General features: G+C 41.6%; 1 protein-coding gene across 2 annotated transcripts in view; it reads right to left on the bottom strand.

Moving 5' to 3' along the window:
• The window catches only part of SLC44A3 (solute carrier family 44 member 3), a 111,916-nt gene continuing 99,156 nt past the window's right edge, over positions 1–12,760 (bottom strand). For both annotated transcript variants that reach the window (XM_049765765.1, XM_049765766.1), the window contains exons 12-14: positions 5,699–5,836; positions 1,487–1,723; positions 1–102 (exon numbers count right to left, since the gene is read on the bottom strand). In XM_049765765.1, coding sequence (XP_049621722.1) covers positions 1–102; positions 1,487–1,723; positions 5,699–5,836 — 477 coding nt within the window. The remainder of the gene's footprint in view (positions 103–1,486; positions 1,724–5,698; positions 5,837–12,760) is intronic.

Genomic DNA, 12,760 nt, shown 5'->3' with positions numbered 1-12,760 from the left:
CTATCTCACTATGGGCTGGAGTTCCATTCCTTCTTCCTTTCCCAACTTCTTACCACTCTGTGCCTTTACATCCTTTAACTTGTGGATCCTTTTTATGAAACTCTGAAAACAAACAAGCAATGAAAATAAGAGATTAGACCAGCTCTGTAGCTGCACTCTTAGTGGATTTAATCTTTATTTTAAAGAAGAGATGAAGAAAAAGTACAGTGGGTAGGGCACTTAACTTGCGCATAGCTAACTTAAGAGTTGATACTTGGCATCCCTTTAAGCCTTTCAGCCCTGTCAGGAGGGATCCCTGAGCAAAAAAGTGATGAGTAAGCCCTGAGCACCTTTAGGTCTGGCCCCCAAATGAAACAAGAAACTTGTCCCTGTTAAAGTAAATTAAAATATCTTGAAGTTTTTAATTGGCAAAGAGTAATTCAGGGAACAAAGACCTGGTGAGTGTCCTATCACTATTAGAAATAATTTCTTTTCAAGTAAAATAAAGCATGACTGTATCTTTATGTCATGGAGTGAAGGATGAGACTACCACTAATTACAGTTATTGAAGTCCTTGTTAAAAAAAACTTAAGGGCCTTTTTAAAATGAAGAGTGCTTTGAATGCTCTGCTTAAAAGCAGGAGGACTTTAACGCCCAGTTTTATGGCACCAGAATGAAAGAAGAATATGAAAATGTCACCTGACCCAGACAACAGAAAGAGACTTTCTTCAGCTGCTAAATACCTCTGTCTATACAGGATAAGGCAAATAACAACTGGATTGCAAAAGTTGTTGGAAACAGCTGCCTGCTATTTCCAGATAAAAGCCATTTGGGGGCTTTTTGAGGGTGTGGCTGGGCATACATCGCTGTGCCTTGACTGATCAAGGGTTTGAAAATCGCAGGCATGGCAAGAAATTCTGTGCTGGGGCACGCATTTCCTAAAATACAATGAATATGATAGGATGCTTGGGAATGAGAAAGCAATTTGGGAAGAACAACCACCATTAATCCCACAGGCCATCCAAAAGGTTCCTTCAGTGAACAGCTGCCGTGTCCCAAACACCTTTGACTCAGGGTCATTTTGTTAGTGGTGTTTTTTTTTTGTCCAGTTCTCAGAGGGACACCATCAAGGAAGGAGGGTTTGATTTTAAAAAATCATTCAAATCACTTTTTGTTTTATTTTGATTTTTGGGTCATACCCAGCGGTGCTCAAGGGTTACTTCTGACTCTACACTCAGAAATCGTTCCTGGCAGGCATGGGGGACCATATGGATTGCCGGGATTCGAACCAGTTCGTCCTGGATTGGCTGTATGCAAGGCAAATACCCTCCTGCTGTGCTATCTCTCTGGCCCTCAAATCACATTTTCAAAGGTTCCAGACATTGTGAAAGGGACAGTCCCAGCATGAGAAGATAAGGCTGGATCTACTTCTCCTTGACCAATGAATGTCCAACACTTGATAGTGTGGGACTGGATAATGCGCCAAGAAAATGAAATGTCTGCTTACCAAAAACTCTTGGTCCATAAAGTAGGGCTTTTCTGCTGATCCATCATTTGTTTCCAGGTCAGCAGCAAAACAGAGAAAAAGTACATGCAGCACAGTTTCAAACACAGACAGGAAACTATGGGCTACTAAGTAGGCAAAAAATGCAACCAACAGCAGTGGGATGGCCCACACCTGGAAGGCCCGGTTGTAGTTAAATGCCATCAGACCTCCAAACACAGTGAAACACACCACCAATACCTGTAATAGTGAGAGTTGGTTAAAATGTCGGAAAAGATTTTTATTCATTTTCAAGCAAGTTTCACAAATGTACAAGAGTATATATCCTGCCTGATTATGAAGAATGGTTATCAGAAAAGGAGATACTATGCAACTGGAAGAAGAAAGGGAAGTGCCTTGATGGCCAAAGAAAGCCCAGTACCTTTGGAGAGTGAGAGATCAAGTACTTTTTTCTATGATAGTTTCTGTATCTATGTAGATAGAATAACTTCACAAACTTCACTATTTGTTCATATAATGCCACAATTAAGTCTCTTCATTAAAAAAACTTCTATAAACACCATCTTTTGATGGCCATTCAATGTCCATTAAGTGGCTATATTGTCATTTAACATGTGGTTATTGTACCTTGAAGATTAAAGCAATAGGGAGAAAATAGGATTACTCGATGTTTTTGCTCTATCTAATTATATTTCCAGGAGTATGATATACTGACCATAACATATCTCATTTTTTTTCTTTTTTCTTAATTGGGGAGAGCTTCCTGAATAGTGTTCAGGGGCCATGAGGCTACTATTGATAATATCAAGATAACTGGGCCAGCAGTTCAATTCCAGATCCAAGAATGTGGTATTAATGCTCTGAGTATTAATGAGTATTTTTTGTTTGTTTTTGTTTTTTGGGTCACACCTGGCAGCACTCAGGGGTTACACTCAGAAATTGCTCCTGGCAGGCGTGGAGGACCATATGGAATGCCGGGATTCAAACCACCATTCTTCTGCATGCAAAGCAAATGCAATACCTCCATGCTATCTCTCTGGCCCATGAGTTTTAATGAGTATTAATGCTCTCACTCACAGTATGAGAAATCACCTGGCCACTCCAGCAGTGCTGGGGGCCACCAGGGACACATCTAGAAGTGAATGGGGGGAGGTGGGGAGCTGCCAGGACTACACCCAGGCAATGCTGAGAGCCATGCAGTACTGGGGGACTGAATTGGGAAAAAGCACATAGAAAGTATGAACCCCTAATCCTTAATTTCTTAACCCCCTAATTTCTTCCTGGTCCCTAGTTGTTTGGTATTTTCCTTTTTTTTTTTTTTTTTTTTTTTTGGTTTTTGGTTTTTGGTTTTTGGGCCATTGACACTTAGGGGTTACTCCTGGCTATGTGCTCAGAAATCACTCCTGGCTTAGGGAACCATATGGGATGCCGGGGGATCGAAACATTGTCCGTTTTAGGTCAGCTACATGCAAGGCAAATGCCCTACTGCTCCGCCACTATTCCGGCCCCTGTTTTGTATTTTCTTTTTGAGGAGACACACCAACCAGTCAGGGATTGCAACTGGCTCAGTCATGACAATGCTTAAAAGACTGAATAGTACCAGGGAGGGAGTCAAATCTTTGTCTCCTACAGGCAAAACATGGACTCCAGCTTTGGAGTCATCACCCCTGGCCCAATGTACCTAATTCTTTGCCATATAAAACACACCAGTCTGGATTCCCCTTTATCTTGGGAAATCCATAAATGGACAAGACTGAATGTTGCATCATTCAAAATGTTCAAAGAATCTGGGGCTGAGGCTTGCTCATGGGATCAGGGGAATGCCTGGCATGTGTGAGGCCCTGGGTGTGACCCAAAGCAGTGCATGGCCTTGAGCACGTATCTGGTAACCTCCCCCCCCCCCCAACAACTGGGGAAATCACTTGTAACAAAATTCATTAGCAATGATATTTTCCTTATGCGAATACAGGAAAACTAGAAATTCATAATAATCAAAAATACCTTTTTCAAGGAAGGTATTATATAAAGATTAAATTTCATTTCAAGGTTTTTTTTTGGAGAAAGTGGTTATGAGAAAATGTATCACTGAGAATCTTGCGAAGTTAACATATAATCTTATTCATACAAGGACAGTTCATTGAGTGTTTTGAATGGCACACTTGTACTTCAAGCGTGAATGGCGTATGGAATGGTGTTGGGGCCCAGTGAACCCTGAAATAAACATGCAATTAATATACCTGTGAAATCCAAGCATGTTATAACTTGCTACTGATAACTATGAAGGCATTGCACCAGACACAGAACCAAATGTCACAAAAGCACAAGTGCGTGTGTGTGTGTGTGTGTGTGTGTGTGTGTGTGTGTGTGTGTGTGTGTGTGTGTGTGTAAACCAAGGTACCTCAGGTCACATCTGGAGTTCAAAATTTTGTCCACTACAGGGAACCTCTTAGGCCCCTGTATCCCTACAGAGAGGAGAAGCTGGAAGAAATCAGGATGTCCAGCTCAGAATTATAAGGATGATGTGTTCAAGAATATGATTGGCTTTCCAGTGAAGTAGGAAACCAAAGTGTGCAGAAGTGGGCCAAGTGGGAAATAAGCTAAGTAAGGCAGACTCTTGTTTCTCTGCCTTATATCCTAGAAAGGGCTTGAGCTCTTTATAGAGAGGAGCTGAGGTTCAGAGTAGTTGTTACAGTTTAGGGCTTGTCTTTTATCTGTTCATTTATCTTATTTTATTTTACCACACCTGGCAGTGCTCAGGATTTGTATCTGGCTCTGGATTCAGGGTTTACTCCTGGCAACCTTAGGGAACGTTTTGGGGTGCCATGAACCAAATCTGGATGGACTGCTTCAAGGTAAGTTAAATTATTGTGCAAGCCTCAAGGACTTGTTTTTTATACTGTGGTATGTTGGAGTTCTAAGATGCTCTGAGAGACTTCTCTATTTCATAAGTTTACAGACAACTCCTCAGGCTATGGTAATAGCTCAATAGGCTGAGCACATGCTTTGCATGCAAGAGGCTAAAGTTTGGGGCAGCACAGCAATGCTACCCAAATTCCCTGGATCCTTTGCTTAAGCTAAGAATAGCTCCTGAGAACAGTCAGGTGTGACCCCCAAAGCAGAACATAGACTACCAGGGCCGGAGCTGTGGCACAGCAGTAGGGTATTTGCCTTGCATGCAACTGACCTAGGACGGACTGAGGTCTACCAACATCCCATATGGTCCCCCAAGCCAGGAGCGATTACTGAGTGCATAGCCAGGAATAACCCCTGATCATTATCGGGTGTGGCCCCAAACCAAAAACAAAACAAAAAAAACTACCAACATATCTTTTTGAAGTGTTTCTGATGACAGCTTTATTCAGAGCATTAGCAATGAAGTCTTTATATTTACAGACATCATACCCTTAATTAAAGGATTTTCATCAGATTTCAATACTATTTTCATATATATATATTTATATATATATATATATATATTGGTTTTTGGGTCACACCCGGTAGTGCTCAGGGGTCACTCCTGGCTCTACGCTCAGAAATTGCTCCTGGCAGACTCGGGGGACCATATGGGATGCCGGGATTCAAACCACCATCTTTCTGCATGCAAGGCAGATGCCTTACCTCCATCTCTCCGGCCTTTATTTTGATATATTTTTATAGCAGAAACCCATTATAAAGTAAAAATGTCCTCATTTCTCAGGGGTTAGTGTTTTGTTTGTTTTAGAAATGAAAAAGAAGGGGTCAAAATAATAGAAAGAAGTGATCCATATATGCCTATTGTGGGCTCCTAAAAAGATTTAAGCCTTATCTTCCTCATCTGCAAAATGAAGATACCTCATGAGGTGAAGATTCAATGAGATCGTAGGCACAGCAGCTACTGTCAAATAAGCACTCAAAAAACATTATTTTTACTACATTGATAACTATCATAACAAAGTAAATGAATGAGGGAAGTAAAAAGCCTGTCTAGATTACAAGTGGGGGTGGGGGGGAGGGAGATTTGGGACATTGGTGATGGGAATGTTGCACTGGTGAAGGGGGGTGTTCTTTACATGACTGAAACCCAACTACAATCATATTTGTAGTCAAGGTGTTTAAATAAAGATATATAAAAAGAAAACATTTTTCTATTTCATTATTCAAAGCCTTGTATGACTTAATTGTTGGATCCCAAGTTTAAAAATTTGAGTGTTTAAAATTTTAGTGGACACATCTTACCTTTCCAAGGAAAATAATGAAGTCTCCAAGACAGTTAACTGATGCAAAATGACTTGAAGTCTTGGATAAGAGTCTGAGTGCATCTTTTGCTGATGTACAAAAATCTGTCCCATTAATAGCAGTTGCGGTATATGCATTCTGAAACAAAAGAAAAGCTTAAAAATGATCATTCTTATTTTAGAGATCATATCTTGACAAAGAAAATAATAGCAAAACTGAGAAAAAAAATTATTGTAATCCCACATCTCTGCCTTATAAAAAAAAAGTCATTTCATTTTCAAAGCATCTTCCAGTCTTGAATATACACACATATATTTTTATTTAGTTTCATCAGGAAAGATAAGTATTTTTGGCCAATCTGGAGGACTAAACATTCCATTATCAATATAAGAAATGATGGATACCAAATTATAACAATCTAAACTTAAAATGAGCCTGTTACACTGCCAGGCCAGGGGGCTAAGAGTAGATGGTATAGGATGCATGCTGGTAACATTGGTTGAGGGAGAGTGACACTGGTTATGGCAATGACCCTGATTCACTGTCACTGTATGCCTGAAACCCAACTATGAAGGACTTTGTAAATCACAATGTTTCAATAAGATAAAAAAAAAAAGTGATGGATAGGTCATAAATAAGTTTACAATGCAGAGCAGATTTTGAGGGCAAGAAAGGTAAATTAGATACTGAAGTGAAGATCTTAGAAAAGCCCAATCAATTGGTTTGAAATTGATAAAGGCTTTAGGAATTTGAAGCTGAGGATTTAGCCTAGGGACAAGAAATAACACAGTTAAGAGACAATGATCAGGCCAGTGCTAAGCAATTGAGTTCTCTGCACTCATTCAGGATTTAAACTTCACTGAAATTCAACCAACCATCACTGCAACGTGGTGAAGAAGAAACGCTCTGCATGTCTGGGACTGGAGAAATCACTAGACTCTGGCAGAGACCAAGAAAGATCAGAGCAGGAAATGGTGAGTTCACAGATAACCCTTGAAGAGGATGATGTGCCTGTCCATTGAACAAATGAAAAGATAACCAAAGGAAATAGTGCAACAAATGGAATGAATGTTTTGACCTTTTCTGGGGTGTGGGGGTAGATGCCAACTAATATTGTTGGGTTATGTGGAAGTTCTAGTTTTAACATTTTGAAAATAAAAATCTCCATATTGCTTTTCAAAGACATTGGAATAGACATTTCTACCAATGGTGAATAAAGGTTCCTTTCTCACTTCCTTGCCAACAGTCTGGCTATGTCCAGACTTTTTGATATGTGCCATTCTCACTGATGTGTGGTGGTATCTCATTGTTGTTTTGATTTGCATTTTCCTAATTATTAAGCACAGAGCTGAGAGTAGCCCAAGGATCATTAGATGTGATCCAGAAACAAACACAAGATAAAAAAAAAATCCTAAAAAATAAAAATAAAGGGCCCAGAGAGATAGCACAGCAGCGTTTGCCTTGCAAGCAGCCAATCCAGGACCAAAGGTGGTTTGTTCAAATCCCAGTGTCCCATATGGTCCCCCGTGCCTGCCAGGAGCTATTTCTGAGCAGACAGCCAGGAGTAACCCCTGAGCAACGCTGAGTGTGGCCCAAAAACTAAAAAACTAAGAAACTAAAAATAAATAAAAATAAAATAAAATAAAATAAAATCCTAATTTAGTTGTTGGTGGAAAAGTGTAGTGACTTAAGGAGGGATATGGAAATGCCTTTAGCATATTATTTGTTTTTTGTTTTTTGGTTTTGGGACCATTCCGTGATGCTCAGGGGTTACTCATGGCTCTGCTTCAGAAATCCCTTCTAGCTTGGAAGACCATATGGGTCCCCTGGGGGATTGAACTACGATCTGTCCTAGGTCAGCTGCATGCAAGGCAAATGCCCTACCACTGCACCACCACCCTGGTCCCATTCCTTTAGCATAATATTAATTAAGAAGTTTTATTATCTAAAGTTTTTCATGCCCTGATGACCCCAATGCATTGACTTGAAAGTGCCTTAGTGGGACAAGTAGATGGTAGGGCATCAGCACTCTTATAACCTGGCAAAAAATGCTGTTGGCATTTCCCCAGGTCTTCAGGTGGATCAGAAGGCTTTTAAATCATTTTCTCCCCTCTCACCTTTTGGAATACCAATTTTCATTGGAACAAAATGCTCATTAAAAGGGTACTGTTGAAGGTAAAGACAAGCTCTGTGTCAGACAGTCTCTGGGTTCAAATTGCACACACGTTAATGCCTGACTGTTGCGTGCTGGACAAATGATCTCACTTTTCCCAGACCCTCAATTTCTCACCTGTAAAACTGAATTGACAACACCTCCAGCAAAGGTCTGTGAGGAGCATGAAAGAGCTTCATCCCATAAAGCATTCCGAGGAACGACTACAGGGTGATCATTAGCATTCAAGCTCCCTGAAGATGATCTCATTTACAACTGGGAAACACAGGCAAGGCTTTTAAGCTCTAAGGAGGCACAAAGAGGATGACTGGTCTCCTTTCTTTAGCCAAGAGCTTTCATCTCACACCAGGGCAGGACTCACTTCATCCATCATTATCCAAATTCTTGGTTGTCTAGCAGGCAGCACCGAGCTGCAGAAGTCTGATCGCCTCCCTCCATCTTGGCACTGCCCAGTTCATTATCCCACTACTTTGCCTCAAGTAGTATCAGATTCTTAGTAAATTTTCTCATTTGAACCAGGAATATAGTTTTTGTGGACTCTTACCCTATATAACAGTCTTGTAAATTTAACATCCCTGATCAGTAGCAATAAACACTGATTTTTGCACCTTGGCTAAAATGAGGAAAGGGTTAAATTATATATATATATATATATAATTTATATATATATGCACACATATATGTGTGTGTATTTAGTGGGGGGAGACACAAAAAAGGGGGCTACATCTGGCTCTGTGCTTACGGGACCATAGCATGGTGGGGGATTGAACCATCGAACCAAAGACACACTAACATGGCAGGCAAAGCTTTAACCTTTGCAAGATCTCTTTATGCCCTAAATTTTTCTCTCTCTCTCTTGTCTTTTGAGCCACACCCAGCAGTATTCAGGAAACACTCCTGGCTCTACACTTTGAGCAATGTTCAGAGGACCTTATGTAGTGCCAAGGATTGAGCCAGAATCTTCTGTTTGCACAGCAAGAACCTTAACCCCTGTATCATCTTTCCAGTCTTGAAATTGCATTTTCCTATGCAAGAATTGACTTCACTGATTTAAGAGGAACCCATAACTATTTATATATTTTAATGCCTTATGCCTCCTAGAAGAGAACATTCAAACCACACTGACAAGGAAATTATATATGTCTTCTTGCTATTACTTATTCCACTGCATTTTACCACAAGGTTCAACCCAGAATGCCACAAAAACCTAGAATTAATGTCTGAGTGAGTAGCGGAAGGAGGGAAGGCTGACTCTAGGCACAGGAAACAGATGAAAAATGTCTGCTGTTTCAGCATTTGCTAATTGATGCTTCTTTGCAGTAGAAGCTGCTCCTTGTTGGGTATCTGCAGGGCCAACTGAATGGAACACTGGATGGTATATGTGAGTCCTCTCTGAGTTAGTTATGTTTTCCCAGAACAACAGAAATGAGGTGGAATATGTCACAGCAATCTGCAGTCTCTGCCAATATGTAGAAAGAACTGACCAGCATAGAACTAATCACTGTTCAATTGTAGAAGTTAACAGGAAATCCTGAAGGCTCATTTGGGGGGTGGTGGTTTTGGGTCACACCAGCAGCACTCAGGGGTTACTCCTGGCTCTATGCTCAGAAAACACTCCTGGCAGGCTTGGATGGGATGCCAGGATTTGAACCACTGTCCTTCTGCATGCAAGGCAAACACCTTACCTCCATGCTATCTCTCCGGCCCCCCAAGACTCATTTTAAAGCAAGAAGAGAGGTAATAGGTCGTGGAGATAGTGAAGTGGCTTAGACACTTGCTTTGCTGGTGGCCAATGCTGGCACCACTAGGAGTTATCCCTGAGCACAGAGCTAAGAGCAAGCTCTGAGCACAGTCAGATTTGCCCAGATTTACTTACCACCTCCAAACCTCCTCAAAGAGAAAAAAAAAATGTAGGGATACTTTTCATGTATTATCAGACAAAATTTAATTTTGTGTGCACATTTCTTTAGCATCATCTAAGTGGTATTTTTGAGTCTTGAAAATGAACCTAAAATGTGAAATATTTTTTAATAATATCTTTATTTAAACACCATGATTACAAACATGATTGCAGTTGGGTTTCATAAAAAGAATACCCCCCTTCACCAATGCAACATTCCCACCACCAATGCCCACCATTTCCCTTCCCCCCCACCTTCTCTGCCTATATTCGAGACAGGCTTTTTACTTCCTTCACTCATGGACATTGTTATGATAGTTCTCAGTATAGTTTTTTCTCTAACTGCACTCACCACTCTTTGTAGTGAGCTTCATATCGTGAGCTGGTCCTTCAGCCCTCATCTTTGGAAATAATTTCAATAATATCTTTTAATTTTAAAATGTGAAATGTGGGGCCGGAGAGATAGCATGGAGGTAAGGCATTTGCCTTTTATGCAGGAGGTCATTGGTTCGAATTCTGGCATCCCATATGGTCCCCTGTGCCTGCCAGGAGCAATTTCTGAGCCTGGAGCCAGGAATAACTCCTGAGCACTGCCGGTGTGACCCAAAAAACCAAAAAAAAAATGAAATGTTTTTTATATTTTATAGGAAATTTGGGATATTGCTGGTACTGCAATACATACACTATACAAGCAGGGATGCTCAATTGAGCCATGTAACCTCTAGTGTAAGATCCCAGTTGTCAATCTTGCTGTAATTTAAGGCTCTTCTGGGAACAGGATTATTTGTTTTCAGACCTTCTTGGGCTGTCTACTGTCTATAGACAGAAACGGGACAGCGAATTAATACAGCAGGCAGGGCCCCTGCTTTGCATATGGCGCACCTGGATTTTATCCTTCTATTCTAACACTTGAAATGTTCCTCAGAACCCACCAGGAGTGGTCCCTGAGCTCAGAGGCAGGTGTAAATCTTGAGCATAGACAGGTGTGGCACCAAATCAAACCAAACCAACCCAGAAAACTGCCAAAATAGGTGAGGGAAAGACTGGAATAAGGCAGAGGCTGTGTGGTTGCCAGGACTTGGTAGAACTGAACTACTACTTGGCAGCCCATTCCCCTGAGGTGAGGAACAGCTAAGGGACAAGGAGAAGAAGGATCATGAGCTGGGGAGTCACTTGGAGAACCAGCAGAGGAGGCACTGGGGTGTGTCCCAGAGGATGAGGTGGGAAGTGTTGTCCCAGTAGGCATGGTGGAAGGAGGAACTAAGGCGGTGGCAGCAGCAGCAGAAGGTGAAGTGAGAGCTGAGTCTAAGCAGACATGTATAGGGAAATAGCGTAGTCCAGGATTTCTCAGCCTTTCAAACCTTGGCCTCTTTGGACCTTTTTCCCTTCCTGTGTGCCCCCCCCCCCCAGTCCTGCACATTAGCCCCTTTGTCTCCTGCTGTGACCAATTCCTCCTCCCCATGGACACAAATTTCACCTGCAGCCTCCTTGGATTACCCTTCTAGGAAATGTTAGTTTGGAGCCTTCTTTCTTTGTTTTTATTTTATTTTATTTGTTTGTTTATTTATTTATTTTAGTTGTTGGGCCACTCCTGTGGAGCTCAGGGGCTACTCCTGGCTCTACAGTCAGAAATTACTTCTGGCAGCCGTGTGGCAATCATATGGAATACTAGGGATGAAATTCAGGTTGGCGGCATGCAAGGCAAAGCAAATACCCTACCCATTGTGCTATTGCTCTAACTATGCTCTTTAGTCTGCACCCTGGGTCACATATAGAATATATACACATATATATATAGAATATATACACATATAGAATCATACAGAGGAGCATGGAAAGTGGTCATAAAAATAATCTATTTTTTTTTTTTTGGTTTTTGGGTCACACCCAGTAACATTCAGGGGTTACTCCTGGCTATGCACTCAGAAATTGCCCCTGGCTTGGGGGGGCCATATGGAATGCTGGGGGATCGAATTGCAGTTCGTCCTAGGTCAGCGCGTGCAAGGCAAATAAACGCCCTATTGCTTGCGCCACAGCTCCAGCCCCACAAAAATAATCTTAAAATATCTTTAAAAAATATTTTTGGTGTGTGTGTGTGTGTGTGTGTGTGTGTGTGTGTGTGTGTGTGTGTGTGTGTGTGTGTGTGTGTGTGTGTGTGTGACATACAGCTGTGTTCGGAGCTTACTCTTGGCTCTGTACTCAGGGATCATTTCCGGCCAATGCTCAGGGTACCATATGAGGTGCTGGAGATTGAACTGGGTCAAACACATGCAAGAAAAGTGCCTTACCCACTGTAATATCCCACCAGCCTCCCAACCAAACAAATCTCTATGATTTTATAGTTGGTGAATATTTGATTCCTATGCCTAGCTTCTAGACCCATATAGCTGGGATCATGTATCAACTTCTCCCACAGAAAAGGGATGGTGAGTGGAAGAAGTTTAGGGGGCCCTGCTTTGGGGGAATGAGAAGTTAGGTCCAGGTGGAATTGATACTGCAGGGAAGGACAGGAAGTTTCAGGACCATTGTGGGGTTCAGTGCCTGTTTCTAGAAACTCAGTTCTGCTCAGTCACAAAACTTGCTCCTCCTTGTTTCTAACCCAACCTTTGAGCTTCCCCATGAACCACCAAAGAACCTACCAGGCTCAACTTGAGTTGAGCCTAAATGTTGGTATCAGTAGTCTCATAGGACTCAAAGTAAATAAACTCTACTCTGGAGAGAAAGCTATTAGAAATTACAATTCCCCCCCAGTAATCTCTTTCCTCTCCTATCCACCTAACCTCAGGAGGGGCCTTTGAATATGTCCCAGTGTTAGTATTTGCCTAACAGAGATTGTCCCTAATTTGTTTTTTACAGCCACCCCTCTGCCTCAACCCCATCAGAAGGCAGGTGAACAATTTGTCCATAAATAAGACATAATAAGGGTTCAGAGAAGCAGTACAGATGTTGAAGCACTTGCTGTGCACATGGCCAACACTGGTTCATCTCT

Source organism: Suncus etruscus, chromosome 19 (assembly GCF_024139225.1).
Source record: "Suncus etruscus isolate mSunEtr1 chromosome 19, mSunEtr1.pri.cur, whole genome shotgun sequence".
Classification (NCBI taxonomy): domain Eukaryota; kingdom Metazoa; phylum Chordata; class Mammalia; order Eulipotyphla; family Soricidae; genus Suncus; species Suncus etruscus.
This window is presented reverse-complemented; position numbering and strand designations above follow the sequence as displayed.